The 27731-nt window shown below is 39.1% G+C and overlaps 1 protein-coding gene across 1 annotated transcript in view; it reads right to left on the reverse strand.

Moving 5' to 3' along the window:
• Positions 1 to 27731, reverse strand: part of tenm4 (teneurin transmembrane protein 4) — a 281927-nt gene that overhangs the window by 113217 nt on the left and 140979 nt on the right. The window contains exons 12-16 of the mRNA XM_036129592.1: positions 20893 to 20994; positions 18701 to 18895; positions 16301 to 16501; positions 6165 to 6350; positions 882 to 908 (exon numbers count right to left, since the gene is read on the reverse strand). Coding sequence (XP_035985485.1) covers positions 882 to 908; positions 6165 to 6350; positions 16301 to 16501; positions 18701 to 18895; positions 20893 to 20994 — 711 coding nt within the window. The remainder of the gene's footprint in view (positions 1 to 881; positions 909 to 6164; positions 6351 to 16300; positions 16502 to 18700; positions 18896 to 20892; positions 20995 to 27731) is intronic.

The raw sequence follows: 27731 nt of genomic DNA on the forward strand, positions 1-27731 counted from the left end.
TCTCGCGGGGAATCCGACTACTGTTCTGTGATCGGTCAGGATTTGGACAGGTTAAGTTGGAAAAAAGCAGAAATGTCTCATGCATCTGTCGGACTAAACACTAGTCGCCCTGTCCAACTCTGGTGGTTTGAGCGGCCGACAACAAGAAGAAATGTCTTGGTTCTCGCAGAGTATGTAGCAAGCTTTCCCCAGAAAGCGCTGAAGAGTGTGGCGGAGAGAGAGAGAAGTTTGGGTTTCCCTCTAAGACCTGTTACTGCGTTAACCCGCTCTCCGATGGGCAGGAGACAGTCGATGAATGAATGGATTGACATTTTCCTTCCACTAAGCCTTACAACAATATGCTTGGACACCACAAAACCCTTTGTGGGCATAAATTTTTTTAAACTGTGACCTTTTATTGCTTAACCTCCTCCTGGAGGATGTCAGGGACTGGTGAACAACTGTCAAGTCAGCAGTCTTCTCTCTGATCTTGTAGGTTTTAGTATGACCATAACCTAGAAATCTGTAGTTAAGAATTTTTTTATGCATCTAATATCATATTCTTATATCTTACAAAGGAATCACATTTAGAATTCCAACTAGATGTAAACCATAATCACCCAAATTAAAAGAAACACCGGAAATATAACACTATGTTTGTAATGAATCTTTTAAGGTTTCACGTTTTAAACGAAACTGCTCAATAAGCTGACTTTTTAATAATATTGTAATTCATTGAAATGCATCTGTAGAATGAGGAGCGTAATGTTTTGGATGAGAAAGGACCACGGTGCGTGTGTGTGTGTGTGTGTGTGTGTATGGGTGTGTGTGCATGGTTTGTTAATGCTGACCGGAGTCACGATGAGTTGAGGGCAGAAAAGATTGAAGAAAGAATGCCGTACCTTTCACTACCTTATCCAGATAGTGAGCTTGAGAGATAAAACACAGGACATATAAGGGAGGTTTGAACAGTGGCACTTCCATGACAAGACAGCAGGGCAATGTGTTAGTTTACATTACATAAAGCAATTTAAAAAAAAGACAACAAACAAAACCACAAAGCACTAAACGCATGCATTACAAGCAAGACATCAAGCACGATCCCACACAAAAGGGGTATGGAGACAGAAGGAAGACAAAGGGAAACTGTGGGACGCGGAGGAAGAGCAAGAGAGCAGCCACAAAAAGTAAAATCAGAAAAAATAGTCAGTTCCTTTTTATTAAAAGGAAGTAAAAAAAAAAAATTATCTCACGGGAACACACTGAAAGCCCAGGCAATGATGTGCATATTACAGTTGTTAAACTTCTTTAGCAATATGGCACAGGACGGAGGTCACAAAAAAGTTATCTTAATCATCATCTGTGGATGATGCAGTCACCGTCATCAAGAATGAGACCAGATTGGACCTGCAGGGGGCCTGGGGGGGCCAACACACAGGGCCCTCCGTAATGAAAATTGATTTGAATAGAGATCTTTGGCGTCTTAATGTACGACACAGAGGAATATTCTTGTTGAATCTGGATCTCAATATGGCCTTTATAAAAGAGCCATCAATAATGTAAGGCGAGCATATAAAACATTTACAAACTGAGTCGAGGCTCTGTTCCGAGGCAGCGCTGCCTCAAGACCAATGAGAATACTGTGGGAAAAATCAGCTTTGTCTGTTATAAGCTTCTATTTCTGGTTTCATTTTGAAACACATAGGGAGTCTTTGAGAGCTAGAGAAGGGATAGCAACTGAGGTTTCAGTTTGTTCTATCATTTAACTAAAGAGCGCAGCCACAATGTGCAGAGGCAAACGCACTTTTACTTGTGCTTTTATTTAAAAAAAAACAAAAAAACATTAACAATATGATAGCTAGAGAGCTGATTTCTTTACCATTTGCTGTGTTTCAACTTTATACTATCAGGCATGAACGTCACATATATTTATTTGCTTCCAAAAGGTTTTACGTGCTTTCTCGGAGATACACTCAAACGCAGAAACAGAAGTAGGAAGAAGTGAGTTAATTTGCACATAAAAGCACAGAAAACCAGCAGGCATCAAGCAGCACATTCTTTTGATTATTTTAGCTGTTTAGCTAAAGGTTTGAAAGAGCTGAAATCAGATCAGATTAGAACATGAAGTTTAACTTAATGTTAAACTAAAAAAAGGGAAACAGTCAATCCTCAGGACAGTTATTGCACTAACGACAAATGCAGCACGCGCCACATTCATTAACACCCCTGGAAATGATGTGCAAATAGTGCAAATTAACCAAGAAATTGTTGAGCTACTGGAACCTTACAATTTTTCAGCTTGCTTGGATTACCATCCAGTCCCACAAATAAAATATTTTTTCTCCCAATTATTTAATGCACCATACCTAGAGGCCATCATGTCGCAATATCAAAAACACTTTTCAGTGTGATCCTGCTACTCAGTAAAGTCAGGAAATATAAGCAGCAATTTAAAAGGGGACTGTTTTTTGTATTTCATGTTGAGAAGTGTCTGCTGTTTATTCAGGCTTGGAGAGAGTGAGAGTGTTATTAGATTACAAGAAGGCTAGATAATGTATGGCAATGTTTGTCTGTTTTATCATTTTGAGCTTTTAATTCTTGTCCGTCATGAGCTATGCTGGATTTGGAAATGTTGGAAACCTTTTGGTAGCCTCAGTTGAGGTAATGATCTACATTTTCTACAAAATACACAAAAAAAAACTTGTGTTTTGTAAAAGCTAACAGCAATAACAGCAGCAATTGCTTATATAAGATGTTAAAGACAGTTTTGAATATGGACTGTGCAATAATTGTGTCTTTGTTTCAAAACCATAAAACCCTGTTTACATCTTTGCTTTTATTATAAATGATTAATATTCCCCATGGCAGGAATAGTAAAAAACAAACAAACAAACAACTGTACCATCTTGTGTTATAGCTCTAAAAGAAACATTCATATTGGAGCATCTCTACTTTTTTATGTTGACCAAACGTAGTTGTTTAAAAAGACTTAGAAGAAATTGGAACTATTTTCTTGTTGTGAAATCTAACTAATGCAATAACAAGATTGTATGAGACGTTTTAAGCACTTTCACCAGGAGTGCAACAAATGTTTAGGTTACCTTGTTTGTGTTCATTTCTTTCTAAAGAAGTTAAATCAGCTTTTGTTTCCTCTTAATTTATGTGGCAGTGGTGTGTGAATATCACAGTTTAATGCCATATCTAAGCTGTAGATTACCTCTGTTTTCTAAATTGCTTATGTTTAAAATTATTATAAAGTTACAAAGCAAAATTCATTACGGATGTAGCAAAATGCCACATGGCACTGTACAAAACACTGAGATATTTCTTGCCAAAGTAAAGTGTGTCTCAGAAAGTGCTATGCAGTTGCTGTTGGTATGTGTCTTAATGGTGAATTGAATATAGGCTAAACTAAATTTAAGCTGGCCCTTAGTTTAACAAGCATTGAGAAAGCATCCACCATTTATCATTTGTCTAGCAGCATATTAGAAACTCAGTAGGAAAAATAAACTGTGATGGACATGATATGAACAATTTCCAAGCACAGTGAGAATTCCTGGGACTCGTTAAACATTAGCTAGGAATGGTACTAAGTTATCCTTTCCTGCAAAGCTTTTCCTTGGCACCAAACTAAATGGCTACAACAAACAGGTTCTTAAAAACCCAACTTGAGATTTATACTGCCATTATGCAACTTGTAAAAACACAAAAAAGCATCACTTTTTTATGTTTCATTTCACTAGGATGACCTTAGAATATGGGCCAGTACATACTCCACAAGAACAAAGAAATTTGTTGTTCTACTCAAGGTGGCATGAACAAGAACAAAGTTATTTTCATGCTTCACAATTAGTCAATTGTTGAACCCTTGGGAAATACCCATAGGCCCAACCTAATTCAGCATTTGTAAATAATAGCTGTTGGACACCACACGAGAAAAAAATCCATCTCGTGTGTTGGATCAAGAACAAACTGCAACAACTCCCAAAGTGCAGGAACAGAATGACATAATGTTGTTGTTGCAGTCCTGCCAAAGGGAACCAACTTCTCTGTTCTCGTGGAGGCCTTTTCACTAGAAAAAAAAACAAACGGCAATGCATGGCCTTGTCAAACCTGGACTGGAACTAATCTACAAATCTAAAGCTACATTTATGATTTTGAAATCCTTACTGTATTCCTTCAACACACAAATAAATCATGTATTTTCCAAAAATATTACTGAAATCTCATCTCATATGTGACTCCGTATTGTGTGATGTCTTGCCTCGTGAGCTTCATACATTGTTACACCTCTAACATTTAGTCTATAAATTTGTTTTGAATTTGCAATAATAGGTTTGTTCTTTTTAGCCTTTTACATTTCTGAAAACATGTGAGCAACAACTGAGAATCTCTAAAAAAATAACAGCAAAAAGACAATCCTTATTGGCTGTTGGAAACCCTTTCACTTTTGAAGCATAGCCTACACAAAAACTTGGTTAACAAATAAGATCTACAAATGATTTGTAAGCACTTAGCTTAACCAGTAGCTGCTACCAAAAAGTTAGCATCCAGCTGTTAGCGGCTAATGTTACGTTGGGATCTGCTTCGGAGCGTTTATAACCTGGCCAGCCTGATTGATAACATTTAAGACTCTTTGTTCTGCACATTATCAATCTGGGATTGCTCCTATCGAATCCGTTTGGGGACAGGCGGGACATTCAGCAGAACTTTCTGAGCTGATTGGGCGAAGCGACACCTAGTGCCCGTCTACCAAGGGTTGGTTTTAGCCAATTATGTCATCAAATTAAACGCACGTATCGAATGCATCTTGAGGAACCACAAGAAGGTAAGCTAGTCAAGGAATTTCTTCCTGTTCTTCTTTCACAGAAGATATTGTGGATTCTTACTAAACACATGTGATAGCAGTAGCTATACGTGCGCTGACATGTTTATATTGGTTCGTCGTGGGCTCGTCAGCTCTTGCTTTCGTCACAGCCAGTGTGTCCCGCCCTAAAGTGCAATACCACAACATGATTGACCCGAACCGTTTTTTGGTTCGGACACAAACGGTTGAAGCCGTAGTGGTACAACATGGATTGTTGTGTGTTTGGGAACGCACATATACCATGAGAATTCATCTTCCAGGCAAGGTCAGAGCTTTTACAGCATTGCTTAAATAAATGGCTTCGACAGACAGTTACTTTAAAACAGAGTTAAAGAGATTTATCTCATTTGTGAGAACCCAAAAATGTAGCATTTCAATGTTTCTCTATTACGGCCCCATTGGATTGAGACAAGCTTAAACAAAACAAAAAACCGCAATACATGCAAAGACCAGTCAAACCTGGGCTGAATTACTCTACAATTTCATTCTTTCAAACACGGTTGTCACTTTTATTCAGTTTGCCAAAACAAAAAAGATGTTCAGTTTGGACGAAAATATGGCTAGAAATCGCTCATCAATGCAACATAATGGCACTGTCTCATCTTGTGAGCTGGACATATTGCTACACTACCAATATTTAAAGAATTAAATTTGTTGTATTGTTAAATTTGTTTTTTATTTACCTTTAAACTAGTCTTGAAAAGAAGTCAAAAATCTTCCACATATCTGAGTTCCTTTTTAAAATGACTAAACAAATAGCCATTAATGGTTTCAGTCTGTAGAAGTTCAATGTTTCTTTGTCAGGTTAACTTAAGCTTATGTTTACAAAACAGCTTTTGAGAGTCAATCAACATCTTAAAAAACGTAGCTTCTGTACGTTTTTAGTACAAGCTAGCATTAGTATTTTTGGCATAAATACAACGCTGAAAGCAGTGGTTGACCTGCTCACAATGACTCGCACGTCAGCATTTGAAAATAATAGTAAATGGAAAGGGAGCAAAGAAAGAGATGAGGATAAGGATGAGTAAAATGAAAAGACACCTTAGCACATTCCCACATTAAAATGCATGAAGGCAAGCCTCAGATCCTTGAGTAAACCTGTTCATGCTTTACTGAGTTGCACAAATTCAATTAAGCATGCTTTCCCCTTCTTTCTCCAACTGGATGCTTCCTCTTAGACCCGCCGCTTCCACACACAGGGAGAGTGGTAGCCTGCACGCCTTTATTGGTACCCCACCCTCCCCCCCTCCTGACCAAACACAGACATATACATTGAAGCAGTCCCCCCCACCCAAACCAAAGCCTCCTCTCGTCCTACCAATGGTGCAGTGTTCTCCGTTCCAGCCAGGACTGCATTCACATTTGCCATCCTTGCATGTGCCGTGCTCGTTGCAGCGCGGGTGACACGCCCTCTGGTCACACCCGGCGCCCATCCAGCCGTCGTCACAGCGACAGGTGCCTGAAACACAAACGCCGTGGCCTCCACAGTCGGCTGCACAAATCTCTGTGGGAGACAGGGACATAGAGGAAGACAAAAAAAGAGCGACAGAAAGAAAGGTGGTGGTGGGGGGGAGGTAGGAAATGGGAAGACAGGGTGGTGATGGGACAAGGCAGGGGTAGAAAGAAAAAGACAAATCCAGAAGTTATTGTGAGAGAAAGGCGGCTACGCTCCACTACCTTGTCTGATGGCAGCTGAAAAGAAATTCCTGCACCTCATAGTGACAATCCTTTTTTGACAATACAAATCTAATAAGTCCATTACCAAAAGGAGACTAGATTTCTTTAGCCTTAGCAGACTTGTTCTTCCTCACCCCTTCTCTTCTTTATGGATTCTCTTTTTATTTTTGCCCCAGAAAAGGGCTAAAGTAGAAAAATGACACAGATGGAATTTTGAAAAGTGGACTCAAATTTAGGACTCCATTAACAATCCTCATTAGAATTAAAGTTCAAACATTATTCACTTTGAAATACATGCATAGTTAAAGGCTTTGCCACATGTTCGGCACATTTTATAATGCAAGTTAAAACTCTACAAAGGATTAACTATGAAAATCCGAATAAATTCTTGCATTATTTTGCATGGATGTAAACCACATAAGAATCACAATATTTGGTAAAGCTGAGTATTTTAACAGTTAATTTTTAGTATTCAGTATTGATGTTAGTCTTTAAATGAAATAAAGCACTCTGTACGTTTATGCTATGAACTCCTATTCATTTTTTCAAAGCTCTACATTTCTATATCTTAATGTGTTTTATCAGTCCCTGGTGTTAAAATTCAATCTCACTGTTTTCCACCAAGCCAAAACCTTTTCTTCCTTTTACTGTAAATCTATAAATTTGGATATACTATACATCAGGATGGAAAATAATATGTTTTTGATCATATTCATTGACAATGAAAAAATTGTGTTAATTGATCAAAGTGTTTCTGCCAATTTTTCACACTTCCCCACTTATATAATAACCTCTCAATCAAATTTTCAATAATGGGATAAGAAAAATGTCAACTTTGGTGGGGGTTTTTTCCACAAAAGTTAGACTTTCACCACTTATTAGTATATAAGGGTTCAAACTTTAAGAAACTTCCTGAATAGTTGGTATTTTGAGTACTTAATTCAATAATGGCCTTCAGGAGAACATGTTTGGAAAAATATGTTGAAACAAATATATGTTTAGGTCAGTCTTTCAAACGGTATCCCTTTCTGTCCAAGGGACTCAAGTGAAGCAATTAATTTGCAAACAACTTAAGAAAATAACATCTGATCAGAATCGGTGTTGTTGCTAACCTCCGACTCTCCAAGGATTGGATAATCAATCCCTCAAGGACCAAAAAAAAAAAAAAACAGCTGGTTAAAGAAGCTGATCAGCAAGTGTAAGTAAGCATAAGTGACTTTTAATCATATCGACAGATTCTGCAGCATTCAAACGACATTTTCTGTAAAATTAAATAAGCTTACTTTAAAGACTAAAGTAATTCTCAGTTTTTGCAGCAATTTTTAAACTACTTAATAAGTGGGAATAAAAACCTGCATTACCTTTCTAAAAGAACATGGCGCAGGTTACATCAGATACAATTTAAGGTAATGTTCTGAAAATGACTAGTAATTTAATCAAAGCTTGCTACAGAGTTTCTGTAGCAAGCTAACATTTCTTTTTAGCAAAGCTTTTGGTCCCCTTTAAATGTTTTATTTTTTTTCTCTCTCTCTCTATTCTAAAAAAGCTTTTTTTAAATGTTTTATTCTTTTTTTCTTTTTTACCTGTAGCACTTGGAGATCTTTTGATGGAAAGTGCGGTATAAATTCAATGTATTATTATTATTATTATTATTATTATTATTACAGAGTTGCCATCCATGGCAGTAGCCATCTTTGCTTCAGGATGTTCAGATTTAAAATCAAATACACCTAAATCTAACAAAAGTTGATTGTCCACCAAACTATTTAAGGATGTCCAGCTGACAACCTTGATTCTTGTGCCTCTTGTGATGCCAGTGATCCAAATACCGACACTGCTTTTTCTTCAGTGTGACTTTTAAAACGATTTGTTTTTTAAATCTTGTGGTGGTAATCCATACTTCCTTTCCCTTATGTGATGTACATTGTTAGTGAAACAAAAATACACCACTTGATAATGTCGTTTAGAAGTCTATAAGCTTTTTAAAATTCTTTTTGAGTACTTTTTAAGCAGAGGAGGAAGTACATTCATGGACTGAAGGAGAATGACACAGAGAGCCCCAGTCAAGCCTGGTTACACCATTGTGTCGCAGCTGAAAGACCTCCCTGACTGGTTGTGATAGAGCCGGGGACATTACCCTCATCTCATGAACTCAAGGGAGAGCATGACAAGCATAAAGCGCAAAGAAATTAAACACTGACAGATTACTTCGGAATAGCATTGAAATGTTAACCTCTTTATTAACTGTTCTGTGGCAAAAGAGGGCTTAGTAGTATGGGCAACAATGAACAATATTATTACTGGCTTATTAGCCAAACCAATTCATGTATGACCACAGGGGACCAAACTGGAGGTAAAATATTTTAATAAGTCAATTATAGCCTATGCAGTGCCTATTTTGTCATTGTTACAAATTGAATCCGAGTGGTAGTTTCAGCCAAAAACAATGAAATGGCATTACAGCGTAAAACGCTTTTTTACAACACAAGACCAATCTTACGGTCCTCTACTGATTATACAACAGCAAAAACTCTGCAAGTCTTAATTTTGTGTCTGAGGTATGAGGGCAGCCAGGGCAAATCCGAGATAACTCCACAATTAAATAGAACATATGCAGTCTAAAAAGGAGTATGCAGCTCCAACTTAAAGGTATAGTGGACAATCATTTTTTCGGCTTCAAGTTCCAGGGGGGGAACATCTTATCTATTGGGTTCCAACATACATAACTCCATCATTTCAAAAGGCTATATTGCAAAGGCTATAAGAACCCGCTGCCTTCAAGATGAGCTGAAGGTAAGATTATATCTAATAGAGGGTGCTAATGAACCAAATAAATATACAGAGATCTCATTAACACATGTTTTTTAAAAATGAGGGAGGGGGGGGGGGGAGCACATGCTTGCAGTTCACTAGAACGGGTAAAGGTCAAAGAGACCAGAACCAGTGTGATTTTCACACAACTGTTGACTTGGAACAAAAGCAAAACCTTTGAAATAATAAAAATGCAATTACCACCTACAGATAAATGCTCATTATGTTTGGCCAGAGGATCTCACACAGTGAGAAACACCTCTGTTCTTCTGATGGCTGTTGCACCAGAGGAACGGGTAAACAAAGTTTCCTCCGGGTGGGAGGCTGCCAGATATGACATAAATACACACATAAAACCTCAGGCATAGTTTTACAGCCAGTAACATAATTAGTACTACTGTGGACATACTACTGTATTTGCTATACTGATGCAAAGATGGGGGGATGAAATATATATATATATATATATATATATATATATATATATATATATATATATATATATATATATATATACTATAAACTATATGAGAAGGAATTAAACCAATTTCAAGTAAACTGAAAGCTCTCCATGTTTTCCATTATGCTGTGGGATTATATGGTGCTTTTTGCAGAACCCCACAGCATACCTTAGTGCTGTAATAGAGCACAGAAAGCTCTACAATGAACAGAATAAAAGCGGATGAAAAGCCAACTCATCATCATTTACAGAGCCTTTTCTCTGCAAGGCACACCCAGACTAACTGCCCATTTCCCCCCAAATCCTCAGGATTATCTAATAGGTCATCAAGTCTGCTTGGAATACAAAAGGGATTCGTGGATCAGAGAGGCCGCTGCTGCACTAAAGCTCTCATTTCACAATGAATTGTGTGAATGCAAATTAAAAATAGACTGCAGCTGTAAAACTGGAGCCGACTACCAACATATCAGAAACCTTCTGAACCAAACATATCTGAAGTGAAAATCTCCACGGAGTTAATACCATATTTCACGTAAAGTATTGCATTAGGGTTTACTCGTCAATCGATTGGCTATTCTGGTTATCTGAGACTGGGTAGCAGGGATAACTGATCCAGGAGCAAAACTACCGCCCAGCAACATTCTCCAGCTCATACTGGGGGATACCAAGGTGTTCCTGTGCCAGAAGAGAAATAAAGTCCATCCAAAGCATCCTTGGATCTCCTCCCAGCAGGATGTGTCTGAAAACCTCCAAACGGAGGCAAACAAGAGGCTTCCTGATCTACCTGAGCTGACTCCTATTGATACAGGGAAGCTCCCCTTACTCAAAGAGCTTCACACCCTTTTCCCCACAACCCTAGTCACCCTACAGAGGAAGCTAATTTCAGCTCCTTTTTGGGATTGTAGTCGTGATCTACTAGGTGTGCTAGACCTGCAACTTCCAGGTTGGCCACTGGCAACACTGCACAGTCGCAAAATTAAAGTCTCCCTCCGTGTTTTGGAATCTGATAGCAGACCAATTTGGACCAGCAGATTGAGTTTTTGAGTTACTTGTTAAGACAAGGCCACATTCACCCATCTAGATTAAATCCTACATCAGAGATCCAAGAAATATGTTTAATCAGGTAAGTGTCATATGTTTTGTTTTGTTGTTACAAAACAAGACAGCAGCACTCTAGGTGATGACCCATTCAGCGACGAAACAGGCTCTCTAAAGTTACACAGGTGAGTTTTGGGGAAGGGCAGCAGGCACAGAGCAGTGTTATGGGCCAAGCCAACGAGGAAATTGACCTATAAAATGATTTATTTTATCTAGTATTAAGCTAATACTTGGGTCAAAGCTACACAGTACTGCTTTAACTCCGTTTATCCATCCTCTTTACCATCTTACCAAGATAGTTAAATTATCTCCCTTAAGGCAGAGACTGACCCCCCTATCTATCTATCTATCTATCTATCTATCTATCTTTTTCAGTCCAATTCAAACTTATATTCATGGTTAGAAGAAGCCAACATAGCCCCATAATCCTAAAAGATAAGAAAAGATATAGAAATATGGTTTGTCACTGCCGTTCCTGTCTTCACAAATCGCTGGGCGGGAGGTGGTCTTTTCTTTCCTTTCAGCTGGTCGTGCACATGTTTGTAACACTCCCCATAGTGACGAATGCCAAACAAGAAAAGTGACATGGTATAGCCTGTAGGCATGTTCATTTTTAAAAGCCTATACATTCTTTTTTTAAAGACTTTTTTGGCACTGGTGGCCTTTATTTGACAGTATTCTGACAGGAAATGGGGTTGAGAGAGAGGGGAGAAGACATGTGGCAAAGGTCCACGGGCCAGTACTCGAACCTAATGCGGCCGCGTCGAGGACTGAGGCCTGAAAACATGGATTGCATACTCTACCCTTGCGCCACCACTGTGTCCCCATGCATGCTTTAACACACAATAAATATATACAGTATGTTCCAAAATGTTTCATAAACTTAAAAAAAGACCTAAACTAAATACTGACTAGGTCCAACTTAGGTCAGAGCTACATATTACAAATGCTCTCCCTCTACAGTTTCTTCTTCTGGGACCAACTGTTGACAAAAGGTAGACGTTCTCTGCACACATCAACCCTTTTTATTCCCTCAGAACCCGTTTTTTTTTTCCCTCAAGTGAAGATTTAAACTTTAAATAAAAGGTTCATGAAGTCAGAATTCTCTTGGATCATATATCATTCAAAGGTATAACCAAGTTGTAAGGCTGGGAAAAAGAGAGCCCTTCCCCTCTGGGACCGAACTTTGAAATCCTACCACAAAAACCACAAATTTGATCTGTGACAAGGGCCAGACCTGCTGTGAACGAGCTTATATTTGTGCTGACAGTAAAAATGCTCCTCTTGCTTTGGATTTTCAAGGACTGGATAGCCCGTAAAAGCTTTTGTGGCATCTCTTACTCCTCTAGTAACTGCCACAAAATGCCTTAGGGGACACGATTTTAAGCCTCCTTCAGTCACACAAAAGTAATGCAGACCAGAAAACCAAACTCCCATGACCCCACCTCAGCAGTTCTGTGGCGTTCCAAACCTGGTTCACTGTTCTACTGGCAGGATGGGGAACCTGCAGCTCCATTCTACATCCAGATTCCCTTTTCAATTCAATTTTATTTATATAGCGCCAATTCATGAAACATGTTATCTCGAGCAACTATACAAACTCAAAATCAATCATATTATACAGATTGGTCAAAAATTTCCTATATAAGGGAACCAGTTGATTGCTTCAAAGTCCCGACAAGCAGCATTCACTCCTGGGGAAGCGTAGAGCCACAGGGAGAGTCGTCTGCATTGTCCATGGCTTTTCAGCAATCCCTCATACTGAGCAAGCATGAAGCGACAGTGGAAAGAAAAAACACCCATTAGCGGGAAGGAAAAACCTCCAGCAGAACGGGGCTCAGTGTGAACGGTCATCTGCCTCGACCGACTGGGGGTTACAGAAGACAGAGCAGAGACACAACACGTTAGAGCGAGCTTTTCCAGGTAGGCTGGAAACTGTGTTGGCTTGACGGTTAGAACACAACACGGTTTCCAGTCCTAAAAATTGGCAACATCACCCCCTGACTCTGTTTTTTAGACATCTGACATCTCTTCAGTGTCACCATGTGACACTGAAGAGATGTCACAACCTCAACAGCCCAAAAATGTCCAACATGTTAGGCCAAATGTCATCATTGCTGATTAAACGTCTACATTTGATAGCTTTATCCATCACTGAGTTGAGCGAAGTTCCAACTTTTTCTTTATTAAATATGAGCAAGCCCGCTGCTGTCTGAGCGGGTCCTTTTCATTCTTCTCCGAGCTTCAAAATAGAATATTCTACATTAAAAATGTATTTGACATTCACCTTTTCTTGACTACCGAGAGAAAACTCCCCCTGTGGACTTAATGAACACAGTGGGAACAGTCCACCAGAGCTGAGGAAAAAAAAAACACCAACTATTCTTAGCTGTGAATATTGCACAGTAGTGGAGATCTCAAGACGGAGCATTAACTTGCATCGTTCCGCTGACAGTAACCCTGCTATGCTGTGCATCTTTTCCTCCATCCACAGCTGTCACCTAGCCACGCACAAACCAAAGGAGGAAACCATCCGTAAAAGATGTAAATTAAGAACAGAATCAACAAAAATGTGATTGCTAGCTTTGGACTTCCAGCCGATAATTGATGAGGCTAATTTATGCCTTTAGGTGAGAAATTCCCTATTAAGAAAATCACCAACGCTCGCCTCTCTGATGAGCCTCGCAATTACCAAAGTTGATCGGAATCAAGCTGGGAGATAAATCTGGAAGCAAGAGTGATGGGATTTTACAGAGGAAGTGATTGAGGTGTCAATCGCACAACATGTTGTTGATGTTAGCTGGCAGTTGTGATGCATTTAAGCTCTGAGGACTAAAGGGCATGAGAAAAAAAAGACATTACACGAAAAAATTTAACCAGATTTGATTACTAACTGCAGACTTCAAACTGATTATTGATGGGAATCACTGAGGCATTTATGGGAGTTTGAAAAAGGAAAAGTTTGCTTCAGACAAATAAGCCTGGCATTTATTAAAAGAAACTTGCAATCAGACAGAGGAAATGCATTTAGACACAACAGTGAAGTTAATTAAAGCCTGACTGACAGAGGTTTCTAAAACGATAAAAGATGCTGCTGTTCATTTTTATTTGTAATGAACAGCACCCTAAAGGTTTTGTTGTTCCCGTGGTAAGAATATGTAAAAAGCAGAGGTGGGAACTCGAGTCAGACTCCAGTCCTTGATTTTAGACTTGACTTAAAAAAGTGTTTAGAGACTTGTGACTTGACTTGGACTTCAACATCAATGACTCGAGACTTGAATTGAACTTAAACCTGTTTGCTTGAAGAGACTTGATATTTTAGCCAAAATCTAAAGCTTAAGACATTAATCATTTAAAACGTGCACACCATTAATTAATTTCACTCAGAGAGTAACTAAAATGCAGATCATCTCTATCTTCCTACTCTGTACATATGTGTGTGTGAGCTGCAGCACAGCTAATCAAATTAACCAGATTTTTAAAAAACAAAAGGAAAAGAAAAAAAAAACTATGGACAAAAAAAGCTTTCAAGAGTAATTTTGTTTGGGTCTGAATATAAAGTTCTGCTTGTTCATTGTTCACTGAATATTCTGGAAAATAAAGTTCAAAGGAAAACTATTCTTCAGGCTAAGTTTAATTTTATTATTTTGTAAGGTCAGTTGGGCTGGTTTCATCACATTTTGAGATAAATACTGATTTAAAAAGAACACAAGCTCTATTATTTACATTTAACATGTATTTTGACATTGTTAAAGACTCAAAACGACTTGAAATTTGAAGCTTCAGACTTGACTTGAGAAATACCCGTTTTAACTTGAAACCTGACTCGGACTTGGCTGTCCATACTTGAGACTTGACTTGGGACTTCAGGATAAAGACTTACTTGGGACTTACAAAACAGTGACTTGGTCCCATCTCTGGTAAAAAGCCTAAGTAACCTAGAAAATTAAAACCATTTTTTTTGCAGCAAATACAAAATGTTAGTGTATGGGGGTTGAAAAAGTGATGTGACCACCTCTGTTTGTTTACAGAAGCAGTGTTTGTTTTCTGTTATTTTGTTGTGTAAAAAGCCTTAAAAACATGGTGCAAATATGCCATGTCATTTCCTGTAACCCTCGTTCCGACTAGCGCTTTGGACAAAAATAATGATGGGTCGAGATTTTTCAGTTTCCCAAGGTGGAATCAAAGCCAAAGAGCTTTTGAATCAACCCCACGGATCCTAAAGAGTTTCTCAAGATAGCAAAGCTTGGGAACAGGGTCTAGCTTCTCTCAGTAGAGTCCATCGCCTATCTCTTCAATTCGTCTATTTTTCTTTAGTATGGTCCATCTCTCACAGCATCGCATCCAGATCAGCAATGTAAACAAAAGCCGTTGCCATGGAAAATGGTGAGAACATCCTAAACTTGGTCACCTGAATCATGATGAGACTGCTGATGGAATATCTTCGGAATGCATTGGAGGACCGAGCTGTAAACACTGGGGAGCTGGAAGCGCAGTCCTTTTAAACCATCATTTTAAACCTCTTTCAAACCATCTGATCTCCCTGTTCAAGCTCCCAAAAACTAGGATGAAATAGTTTTGGTCATCCTATAATAAAATCAAATCATGCCATAGAGGGTTAAGCTGGCCTTTTCCCACAAAGAATAAATGTGCTCACATCAACTTTGGATTTTTCAGTGTAAGATTATCCTATTGCCATAAAATATAACCTTTATTTGAAGGCTTTTTGCACATCTTTGTTTTCATTAGGTGTTTCCTGGCCAATACTTATTTCTAGTTTTTCTGACCTACCAATTCTAATAATTTTGATTCAAGTTTTTTTGAAGGAAGATTGGACATAAAATAGAACAAGTGTGCTAATGGTTCTTTCATAGATACACTAGTTTTAAATCTGACAGAAAAATTAATTTATGAAACTCAAAAAAGGAATATCAAAGTATATCCTTTGTGGTCATTGCATTCATAGACCAAAAATGGGAGTTTTAAGTTTTGATGAAATCAATGAATGAATTAAAAGTTAATTGGTGCGTCCCTTGTACCAGTGGTTCCGATAATTGTGGAGCGTGTTGTAGAAGTTTGGATACCAGTAGATATTTATAATGATCTGTAAAATATCAAGTGACGCAAGAGAATGTGCGTTAAAAAGAGAAATGAGAACCACAAAATTTTGCAAGTATGGCTTCAATTAAAATAAAAAAACATCTCATTTCTGATAACATTTGGTATTTTAGTCTTGTTTTTTTAAAAAACAAATACTTTTCTTTCATTATAGAGTAGCTATGGTCAATAATTACCCAGAAGATGGCCTGATACTGACTGAATGTTTTTCTACCTTGCAGAATCAGAGCTCAGTTGGCTCCTAAAAAGGAAATCCTGCCAATGTTTCCTCTCATTATGGAAGTGCTTACCTGTGGAGCAATCATGGCCGGTCCAGTTGGGATCACAGCTGCAGGTTCCGGTGTCTGCCAGAAAAGCTCCATGTCCAGAGCACTGGTCCATGCAGGAGGCCCTGGGGCTTTCACATCCTGGCCCTCCCCATCCGACAAAGCAGTGGCACTCTCCCTGGACACAAACGCCTCGGCCCGAGCACGTTGGATCTAGGCAGTCCACTAAAAGCGTTTTGACAAAAGGGAGAGTGTTAGACACACCAGTCACCTGCTGTTTCCCTCTTTTTATAACCATCCTGGCATCTTTATTTGAGCCTGAGCAGAATGACAACTGCAGCGGGCTACGGCTCAAATGCAGCAGCAACCAGCTTAGCAGATGAACAATGAGCGTACAGAGGGAACAAACAGAAAGCGCCATTTTTCTAAAAAACTGGAGAAAAGATTTACATAGAAGCAAATTAAATGGCTGTTTGCTCAGTGGGTGTTATGGCACAAACCTACAGGTTCAGCCCACACTTCTGCTGGCATTCTCCATTTATTTTGTGGGGGAAAAAAATCCTCTGAAGAAGGGAGCTTTGCTTATTAAATGCATAGCTGGAAAAAAAAAAATGAAAGTCACGTTGATGTATTTTTCAAAGCTGGAAAACCTGAAGCCTACATTGGCGGGATGTAAATAAGCAGTAAATAGAAGTATGTAAGCAAGACATCTAAAGCAAAATAAAAATTGTCTTCAAGTCTAGTGCACATGTGCCTTTCAGTAGCTTTACTTTGCTTTAGTTTTATTGTACATTGTATCAGTTCCCATTATATTGTTTCAGTCCCTAAAAAACTGATATCCCTCAAGTGATGAGCATTTTGTAAAGTTACAAAGCCAAATTTATTTATTATGATACAGTGATGCAAAATAGTTTTCACCAGAGAGGCAAGGAAAATAATATGGCAAGCTTTTTTACAAATAAAAATCTGGAAAGTGTGGTATGAATAGCTGATTGGCCTCCTTTACTCTGCTAACCCTCGGTTAAATCCAACATAACTAATTGCATTCAGAGGTCTGACACAATAGCAAACCTGCCAAGACATCCACAGAAACCAGAAAAGGCCTGTGGTAACTCAAGAAGAGCTGCAGAGGCTCAAGTGGCAGAATCTTTCAACTGAAAGCCTATTAATTGTATATCCCACAAACCTATTTTCATGCAACAGTGGTAAGAAGAAAGCTATAGTTAAAAAGAAAGTCATCAGGAGCACTGCTTCAACCCATGTAGGCAATTTACCAATGATGTGGAGGAAGGTGCTTAAACCACATGGGACCAAAACGTGACAATCTGGCCTACATGCAAGACACTATGTGGGCAAAGTTTTACAAAAAAAAAAAAAAAAAAAATAGTTTTTCTCTTTAAGTTCTTTAAAGCCATACATAATTCTCCTTCCAGTTCAAATCAATGCACTACTTTATTTTGGTCTGTCATTTAAAATCCCAGTCAAACATGACAAAACACACTCATTTTAAATGGTCTAAACATGTTTTCAAGGCAGTGTACAATGTAATCAAAAACAGGTTTTCTCTATCACTCCATGACTGACATTGCTTGTTCTTTTTTTTTTTTAGGGAGCGACAGTTGCAGGAGCGCACGATCCCGACATCAGCATTCTCACAACAAGTTATTTGTGCACAGATGGCAAATGGATGCCAAGTAGGAGCACTGTCTAGCCTCTGAGAGCAGTAGGCCACTCCATGGCAGGTCTCTTTTATCATGACAAAAAAATGAATATAAAGGCTGTTACAGCTAGACAAACGGGATCTCTTGCCTCTTAGCAGATGGTTTGGGCACAAGACACAAAGATCAGAGGCTAACTGACAAGAAACTCTCTCCTGGCAATTAATCATTGCCGCTGAAGGTCACACGGAAGAAAGGTAAAAACGTTAAAGGGCCCTCATGCACATTCCCCTCTACTCCTTACGGCTAACCCTCCACCTAAAATAGAATGGGGGCCTATGGATGTCACAAACCCCATTTATCAAAGTCCCAGGGTCCATTTTTCATCTTGAAATGAGAGCCTTCAAGAGTTGACAAACACAATGGCTCCCTCAATCTTATCTAGTCAAACCTTATCTAGCGACGGTGGAGTTCCCCCTAGATTAAAATCAGACTTTATGTCTGAACTTCAGACAGTAAATGCACTGTTTTTGATACGAGTATCGTCTCATGCCCATGATTTATCCTGGCAAAGTCACATAAGATGTATATTTTGAAGAGCTATGTCTGTTCCCATAACTACTAAAGGCTTCAAGATACACAACTGCCCCACATAACTCTTTAAATGTCTAGCCTTAATAGGTTGATAAGCTGGTGTGCTCTGCAGTCACCTTGTGTGGAATTTTATCAGGCAAAGGCGAGTTATTGTGACTTTTAAAACAAGCACCTTCTTCGCAATTCTCCCCTTTGTAGCCGGGGTTGCAGATGCAGGTTCCCGCAATGCAGGTCCCATGGCCGCTGCACGTGACGTCGATGCACTGGCTGGTGGGAACGTCGCATTCGGAACCCTTCCAGCCGCTGTGGCACATGCAACGACCTTTGAGGTATTGACCATTCCCACTGCACAGCACCGGACAGGCAGCTGTGAAAAGAACAAAACAGATATCCATTTAAACGGAGCACTCGCTGTAAAATAAAAGCCTCATCTGACCAATAGTCTGAGCGAACTGATAAAAGGTTTCTGTTGTTTGGAAAATATATCACAAATTATTGATTTGGTTTCAATCCTCCACACTGTTCATGCTTAAAAAAAAAAGATCTTTGTCCAGAACTGTTTGTCAAAACCCCGTGTATTTTAATAACCTTTCACCTCAGAGAAATTCTATTTTCTATTATATTTCTATGGCACGGGTGGTGATGGCAGCCCAGGCGATGCCGTCTACACGATCTGGACAAGGTTTATGCTTTATAAGTCCAGAGAAGGGCCAGATGTATTGCCACTGATCCCACCTACCTGGGCAATGCTCTGTTTGACCCACTTCCATCAGATAAACGCTTCGGAAACATTAAATCAAAAACTAACAGACTCAGAAACAGGGTATTTCCAAAATCTGCAAAGGCTATCACACTACTGCTAAAGCCCATTTGCACACTCTAATTTCTCAGGGAATGTCTGATTGCACAGTTCTGTAAATGACGGCTTAAGATTACAGCGCAGAATTTACTGCGGGCCTGAGTGCATCATTAAGGGAGCATTTAGTGATTAATTCATGCACACAGTAATTCATACAGTTCCCAAAGGGACTGATAGTAGACTTTTTGGGCTCGGATACGAATCTTATCAGTCCCTAAAGGCTGTTTTGCATGCTTAACCTTCTCTGGAAGTGTGCTTGGTCAGTGCAGTCAACTGATGTCATTTATATTAAAAACGAAAAACTGTGGACATATTGTGTTTGTTGTGTGTGCATCTTATACGTTATCTGTGTAGATCCTGAACCGGTGTCTATCTAAAAAAAAAAAAAAAAACATGGTAACACATGGTGGCAAAAAATATTCTTGATTTACTTCTTTAGCTCTGCTAAAGGAGCTGAAATGAAGCAGAAAGAAACTGTTAAACTATAGGCGTACAAATCAGTTCAAATATCAGAAGAGCAAAAGTTCTGAAAACAAACGAAATGGAATTTGTTGAAGACGTGCAAGTAATAACTTCAACTGCGAACATTAACTAACATGCCAACAGAAGGTTTCTGCAGGTTTTATCAGGTTAAATTTAGGACCTTAAGGCAATTATAATGTAAATAAAATAACCACATGAATTCTCAAAACATAATAAGTTAATTAAAAACCTATTTCTCATAAACTTTTGTTGACCTTGCATAGTATGTCAAGTTGGTTGGTCGACCCATAACTCTTCTGCTACGTCCTGGCAGCGGGAAGACCAGGTAAAAGCTGTAGTAATATGCCAACACTAGTCAATAACTATTAAAAATGGCAAAAGGTCTGAAAGGAGTTTTTAATTAAAAGTAAGGGGGAGCAAGAAAAGCTTTTAGAAAACATTAAATCTTTGAATAATGCAAAAGCAAAAAAAGATTGGGGTTAAAAAGTAAAGCAGATATAAAAAGCAGAAGCCACTGCTGCAATGCGCTGAACTAGGTGAGAATTTTGATATTTCGATGCTGCAGAAGTAGTCAAAGGCCAAAAAACATACATAAAACATTGTAGCAGTATAGGGAAGATACTATTATTGCTCAGACTTTAACAATGAAACTACAAAACCGTAATGTTTAGCAGTGCCAATAAGTGTGATACTGGTAATTTTGTGGATTTCCCCCCACAAAACGAATGTTACTGTAATATTTTACAACACAGTGAATCAAACATGTTAGCACATGAAAAAAAAAACAGACAATCTTAACCATGTATTTATGTTTGTTTGTACGAAAACTCTCTTTCTTTAGTAGACACTGGGGCAAAAAAATATATAATTTGGCCTTGTGATATGTAAGCTACCATTAAATGCTACAATAAGACAAATGGTATTTTTCCCAAAGCATAAAAGGCATAAATGAGATTATCATAGTGCCCTAAAATATATCTGAATGATGGGAATAAACCAAAGTAGGAGAGGAAGTGACTCACCTCGCCCGCAGTCAGGCCCTTTGAATCCTAAAAAGCAGTGGCACGTTCCAGCAACACAGTCACCATTTCCAAAGCAGTTACTGGGACAGTCGTCAATGGAATCTACAAGTGAGCAATCAAGAGATTTTCTGAGTAATGTAATTTGAAAAAAAAATATATAATTTTCATGCCACTCATTTCCTTCTGCTGATTATTTCCCTTTGCTAATGACAGCGATGAGTACACGCTCCATCAGCCGCGACGTTTACATTTCACTGCATGCAACACGTTTGAGTGTTACTTACGTTGCACCCAAATGGGCTGATTCATGAGGAGGGCGAACAAGCTGTAATTACCTACGCTTCTGACCGAAATGACAAATCACTCCAATTCTCAAAATTTCCAAATTACCACAAATGTAGACTGGGCCAACATTTGGAGCGTTTGGGAATCCGAATTCGATGCACCGACTGCTAAACAAGGTCAGCAACTGTGGAACCTGCACACATTCATCCCAGTGCTTTGTGTTTTTTTTCTGCCATCATTGAAGGTATTTACAAAAAAAGCATGAAGAAATCCAAAGAGAACACTTTTTATTCTTTCTTTGCCAATTCATCATCTGCTGTAGTCTCTAAATGCAATCTGTAAATCAGTTTTGCATATACAATTCCTCAGGGACTCATGAATTTTTCCTTGGCGTTTTGTCTAATTGTTGTTGGTCTGTAATCAAACAAGTAATTTAAAGCAGACCCAGAATAAATCATGTTAAACAGATAATTTTCTACTCAGTTAATAGTAACATTCAAGCACTCAAGAATACGGTTGATAAATAAACCTTAATTTTTAAAATGAAGGTTAACTTGAGATTAAGTCAAAGCACCAATGAAAGTAGTTATGAAATGGACTAAAATCCCTGCATAAATTTCTGTATGCCGCTGCACAGTAGGGGTTTGTGTGTGAAGAATATGTTTAGACAGTTTTTCTTTTCTATTTAATATGCTCCTGGTTCTGCTTCTAAATGAAACTGATGTCAACCTGATGTTTTAGAAGTTGTTTGTTTTGTGGAGTTTTATAACTAATTCTGTACTTTACCATCATCTTGTGTGGTTTATCATTAAAAAGACCAAAAAACCTTCTAATTCAGCTAATTCAGTTTATTACTGCCCCCCCCCCCCCCCCTTTGTTTTTTTTCACGAAACACTTTTGTACGTGGTAATCTGTGTTACTCTTTGAAAGCCTATATTCAGGGTTCCTACACATTCTATTTCAACATTTCATGCTTTTCCGTATCCAAAGTCCTCCTCATCCCTGAGCAACCGGTAATTGGCAAATTAAATTGTATAAAATGGAACTTTAGAGTGAATTCATGGCAAAAAAAATGCTTTAAGGTAGATTATTTATATTGAAACTATAGTATAATCACTGACTGGATGCATGGATGGAATTTTTAGACATTGAAAAAGAGAATAAAGGCTGCAAATGTAAATACTTTCCTATATTCTCTATTTACCATACTTATTCAGACCTTGACAACTCAAAATCCAATTTGATTATTTTTTAGACAGTTATAGACTGGGTAGGAACCCTGAATACTACAGATAAAGGCATCACGATGTTGATATTTCTTACAATGGAAACACAGCCTTATAAACAAGGCCAAGTCAAGGTTCTCTTTCCTAAGCAGTCCAAAAAGTCCTTTATTTGTCTTTGAAATTATTTCAAATATATTGTCAGAAAACATTTACTATAGCCCTGACACTTCCTTTTATGAGAAACAAGACTGGCCAGTGATCTCCAAAGACAGCAGCCGAGCCCTGAAACATGATGCACAGCGAATTAAGTCTGAAATGGTCCTGAAAAAATATCCAATCTTGTCCACAGCCTTCGGGCAGCAGAAACTCCAGGGCTAAAACTTATTGAACAAAGAATCTCTTGTACTACACAAAAAGCAAGAAACGCGAGCCACGGATTCAGCTTCCCTGCACCCCGGAGAGTCAATCATCGCTAAGGATGCAATGGAAGACAGAGGGGAAAAAGACAAAGAAAGAGGGAGAGAAAGAGATACAGCCAGACCAGAGACAGACTGTGAAGCTAGAGAGGAGGGGTGCTGTTGGGTTATTGTGCTGCAGGCTTCCCTATGCCATGTTGGGTTAGTTAAGGGATGAAGGGAAGCCCGTCCTCCGATGTGGTGGAGGCAGTCTGTGGTTTGGTGGGCTTTTAATGGCTTCCAACCAAAATAAGTACACAAGGAGATGAAAGATTTTCTTTTCTTTTTGGTGCACAAAGCTAAGAACACCAGCGATGTCTGTGGGCCACGGAGGTCATGGCTACAAAAAGTAAATGTGCTGCATATGTTTGCTCACCCTCGGTATTTCTTACTTGTAAATTACAATCACAAAAGCAAGATTCCAGGGTGCAAGTTTTGCAGCATGCACAGTGACCTTGACGTTTGTCACATTTTTTTTACCCTAAAACCACATCTGTCAAATTCTTTTAACAGGACTTTAGATCGAGACAAAGTAGCAAAAATCTGTTAAAAAGAAGGAAAAATTATTTCATTTCAAATTTTCTTATATTTTCATGTCTGTTTTTGTATCTGTATCCATCCAACCTCGCTCCAACACTTTGGACCGAAGAAAGTCTGTTGGAGTACGTCTCGCAACTTTAAGCTTCTCCCCTGTCTTTGCTAAAGGAAAGCTTCCCAGCAGCTTGTTAAAGTCTCCACTATGTTTTAAAGACCGACTGGTTCATCTAATATATTATTTTTCCACCACACACGACATTTCGCGTTTAGACCAAAACTAAGAGCTTTTCTTTTATGTTCAGTGACCAGTAATTCTCAAATCCTGCCACAGATTCTCAATTCCAGTTAGGTATGGACTTTGAGCGGGTCATTCAAACACACAAGTGTCTGTTGATCTTAACCGTTCCATTTTAGCTCTGGCTGAATGTTTAAAGTTAATGTTCAGAAGGAAGATTTCTCCTTTTGTCTTAAAAGAAATTGAAACTGTTCCAGAGGACTCAAAGTGAACAGTTTCAGGTCCTCCTGATCGTACTGATGGAGCGCTGAACGAAAAGAAGTCCTGACACCGAAGTCTTTGGATGGACTTTTTAAATGACAGTGACAGTTCAAGGATGGCTTTATAGATGAAAATGCAGCAATGCATATTTCTATGGATTGATAATGATGGTCAGTGGACCCGAGCACATAAAATCCCTATAACATGAAATCCCAATAAAATACCCTGAAGTTTGTGTGCGACCGTGTGAAAGAGCTGAGGGTGTGTAAACAAGGCACTGTGGTATATATGCAGAGGTATTCTTCTGTGAGATCCCAACTTCAATCAGCTGAAATAGTCCTGCTGAGAAGAGCCTGCATCAGGATGCATCGAATTATGCTCATTTATTAAGCACGTGTCCGTGACGGACGCCGTGCAGCCCGTCAAACCTGAACTGTGCTCTTACTTTGAAAGCTGGCACAGTTTAGCAGATTACACCGTGCCCACGTCTGCTGGCTGTGAGTCCTCTGAGAGCAACGAAAGGGAGGCCATGAATATCTCTTAGCCACACACTCGACATAGGCCAACGCATAAATCACGGATTCAAGCTTAGCTTCATTGAAATTCATTACCCTTCATATCAGGGGAGCTAACTATTGTGAGTTTCTCCAGTCGGCGAGGACAGAGCCGGGTTGAGGAGCTGCTGGTTTAATCAGCAACTTGCAACGCTCTCAGAGGACGCTCAACACCTTTGAAAGATAGTTGGCCGTAGATAGAAAGAACCTCGGCGACGGAGTGAGTCAGGGTGAAATGACAGACAGTGCTGCTGGGTTTTACCTCCGTTGCTTTCTCCAAATGTGTAGGCCCAAAGCACATGTGGCACAAGCAAGTGATGACACAAAACATCCGCTAGGAGAGCTTTTACATTGCCAAGTAATGAGTAGCCACCCAGATTAGAGACGATTTATCCCTAAAGGTGTGCAGCCGAAACCAGAAGTTTATATTCGGGTTCAAACGATTCCTTTAATAATTTGAGTAACTCGACGGATAAAATTCGAGGCAAATTATCAGCCTTGAGGCTTTGTTTTATTCTGTTTAACAACTCAGCGAACAGTGTCCCGCCTAATGATAGCTTACGCTGCTGACTCATGGATGCCAAGTGCGGTTGTCAGCTGTGGAGGGAGACGGAGACGGAGACGGCGGTGGGCAAAAAGAAGCCCGGAGAAAAACTAAAGAAAGGGTCAAAAGTTCAGGATGACAAATGAACTTAGAAAAGAAAACAGGGCGCAGTGTGTGGACTGCAAAACCGAATTAGCATTGCACGTCCTTGACGCTGCAACACCTAAGCAGGAAACATCCGCTACAGCCCTCCACCCCCATGGGATGACCCCCCCCCCCCACCCTCCCACCCCCCAATGTGTCAATTCATGACTAATTTGCCCGTTTATTATCAACTCGACCTTCGAAAGCGCACCAGAAAAGACGCTTTTTATTGACGGAACAGTTCCGTAAACAACAGATGTCTGCAGAACGAGAAAACTCGCATGGGTTAGGGGGAGGAAACAAGAAAGTGAGGTTTGACATGAATAAAAAAGGCAGGGTTTATTATGCCTGGATTTTAATCTGATGTTTGTCTTTTTGATATTCATGGTGTAATATATTTTTTTTATTTATCGGTTGTTTTTGCAATAAAACGCATGGAGTGTAACTCGGCACTTGAGTACTCTATAAGGGTTCTATTTTATTGGGATGCCGTTATGGTTTTTGATATTAAAAAAGCACTTTTAGTTTGTGACCATTTACAGCACAGAGGCAGCCAGCACTGTATCGACGTTAAGTCGAGCAGAAAGGGCTGAGCTTTTGACATGTTGATGTCCGAACTTTCTACAAATAGGTCACTAAAACATGCTGTTATTGCATTCCAAGCAATAAAATGTACACTGCAACCAGGGAACTTAAAGATAAGTAAAATTTTCTTGAAATGAGTGTATTTATCGTTGATTTGAGCAGGCAAGTTTAAATGGTCCGTCAATAGAAAAATATTTTTGATTGTAATTTCCTGTGTAACTTAATTATGTGTTTACTTACATTTTCTATTTCACGTATTTCTGTTATCTATAGAATAACATTAAGTAGTTAGGTGAGAAAGATTGTCAGAATGGACCAATCCTTTTTCAGATTACTCGTCAGAGTAATCTCGTAAGTAATTGGTAAAGTAATCACAAGCTGCAGGCCTAGTGTGTGAAACTCCTTGTCTGATAAATCAGACCAAACATGTTTAGGCAAGTTAGAATTACCAAAATTATTTTAGATGCCAAATGTTAGAAATGTACATAATTTCTTTAGCGTTTTCTTCACACTGTATGGCTTTATTCACTTTGGATCTTCTGCCACAACAGTTTGCTGGAATTCTGATCCATTCTTCTTGAAAGAACTGGTGTTACTGAACCGGATTTGTAGGCCACCTTTTTTTACACACACCTTTTTGTCTCTACTGACAAATTTTCTGTGGGACATTGATCCGATCTTGATGATGGCCATTTTAAGACATCGACTTTGTTGTCCTTAAGCCACTTTGTAACTAATTTGATGGTATGCTGAGGGTCATTGTCCATTTGGAAGAGCCATTTGTGCCCCAGCATCCCGGCTGATGTCTTGAGATTCTTCAGTTTTTCTCCACATAATGTTCTTTTGGTGATGATATCTATTTTGCGAAATGCTCCAGTTCCTCCTGCAGCAAAAACACTCACACAACATGATGCCCCCTTACTTCACCGTTAGGATGGTCTTCTAAGGTTGCAAGCTTCCCTCTTTCTCCTCCAAATGTAATGTTGGTCATTACGGCCAAACACTTCAATTTTAGTTTCATCTCTAGAAATTGAAGTCAATGTGCCTGGGCACATTTGCTAACTGTATTCTGGCTTTTTATGTTTATTTTGAAGTAAGGATTTCTTGCTCACTTACTAGTTTCAGCCACAATCTTTACAAGGCCTTTTGTTTTTGTTCTGGGGTTTGAGATGCACATTTTGTAGTTCACTTGGCATTTATACGTGCATATAATTGTTTGAACGGAATTGGCACCTTCAGACATCTGTAAAATGTAACCACACTTATGGAGGTTCACAGTTCTCTCCTGATGTCTTCCCTGATATCTTTGGATTTCCCCATGATGCCATGCAGGGATCAAAGCGTTACCTCAGAATAAAGCCACAGCTTTGCCTCCAACTGACTTGAACCTATTGTATAAACCTAACCATAAGCTTACAAATTCATGACATCAACCTTTGGACTTTCCAAAATTGTTATATTAAACTTAGTGTATAGATATTTATACCAAAAAAAAAACATTATTATGGTATTTAGCTAATAGAAACAAATGTAGAAATCCTAACTGACCTAAAACGGGAACTGTTTAGTCAGATTTAATGTCAGACGGTGAGAGTCTGTTTTGTCATGGCAGCAAGAAAAGCTTCCATTTAATGCATGTAAAGAGCAAAAGGTTGTAAAATGACACTTCTTCCCCTCCCGGCGCTGCCAGAGACACTAAAATAATTTCACCATGAGTGTCTTTTAAACAACGCTGCTTGTGTTTCACCGGCTGCCTGTTCTGGATATTGCACACGTATATTTCTATACCTGGGCTGTTCTATTTGAAGGTCAACTCCATCCCTCCAAAGCTCAATACGATTCAGGCAGGCAGTGGATTCAATTTCTGCTGAAGGGCACTTAACCGGTGACCCATTTTAGAAGGGCCCCTCTGCCTCCCTCCGATTCCCCGCGAGCAGAATCGGCTGCTGTACAAACGGACGGAGGCAGGATTCCTGCTCCAACTCACTCTGCTCCACCTCATCCGACGCGCTG

Source organism: Fundulus heteroclitus, unplaced genomic scaffold (genome assembly GCF_011125445.2).
Source record: "Fundulus heteroclitus isolate FHET01 unplaced genomic scaffold, MU-UCD_Fhet_4.1 scaffold_189, whole genome shotgun sequence".
NCBI classification, from domain to species: domain Eukaryota; kingdom Metazoa; phylum Chordata; class Actinopteri; order Cyprinodontiformes; family Fundulidae; genus Fundulus; species Fundulus heteroclitus.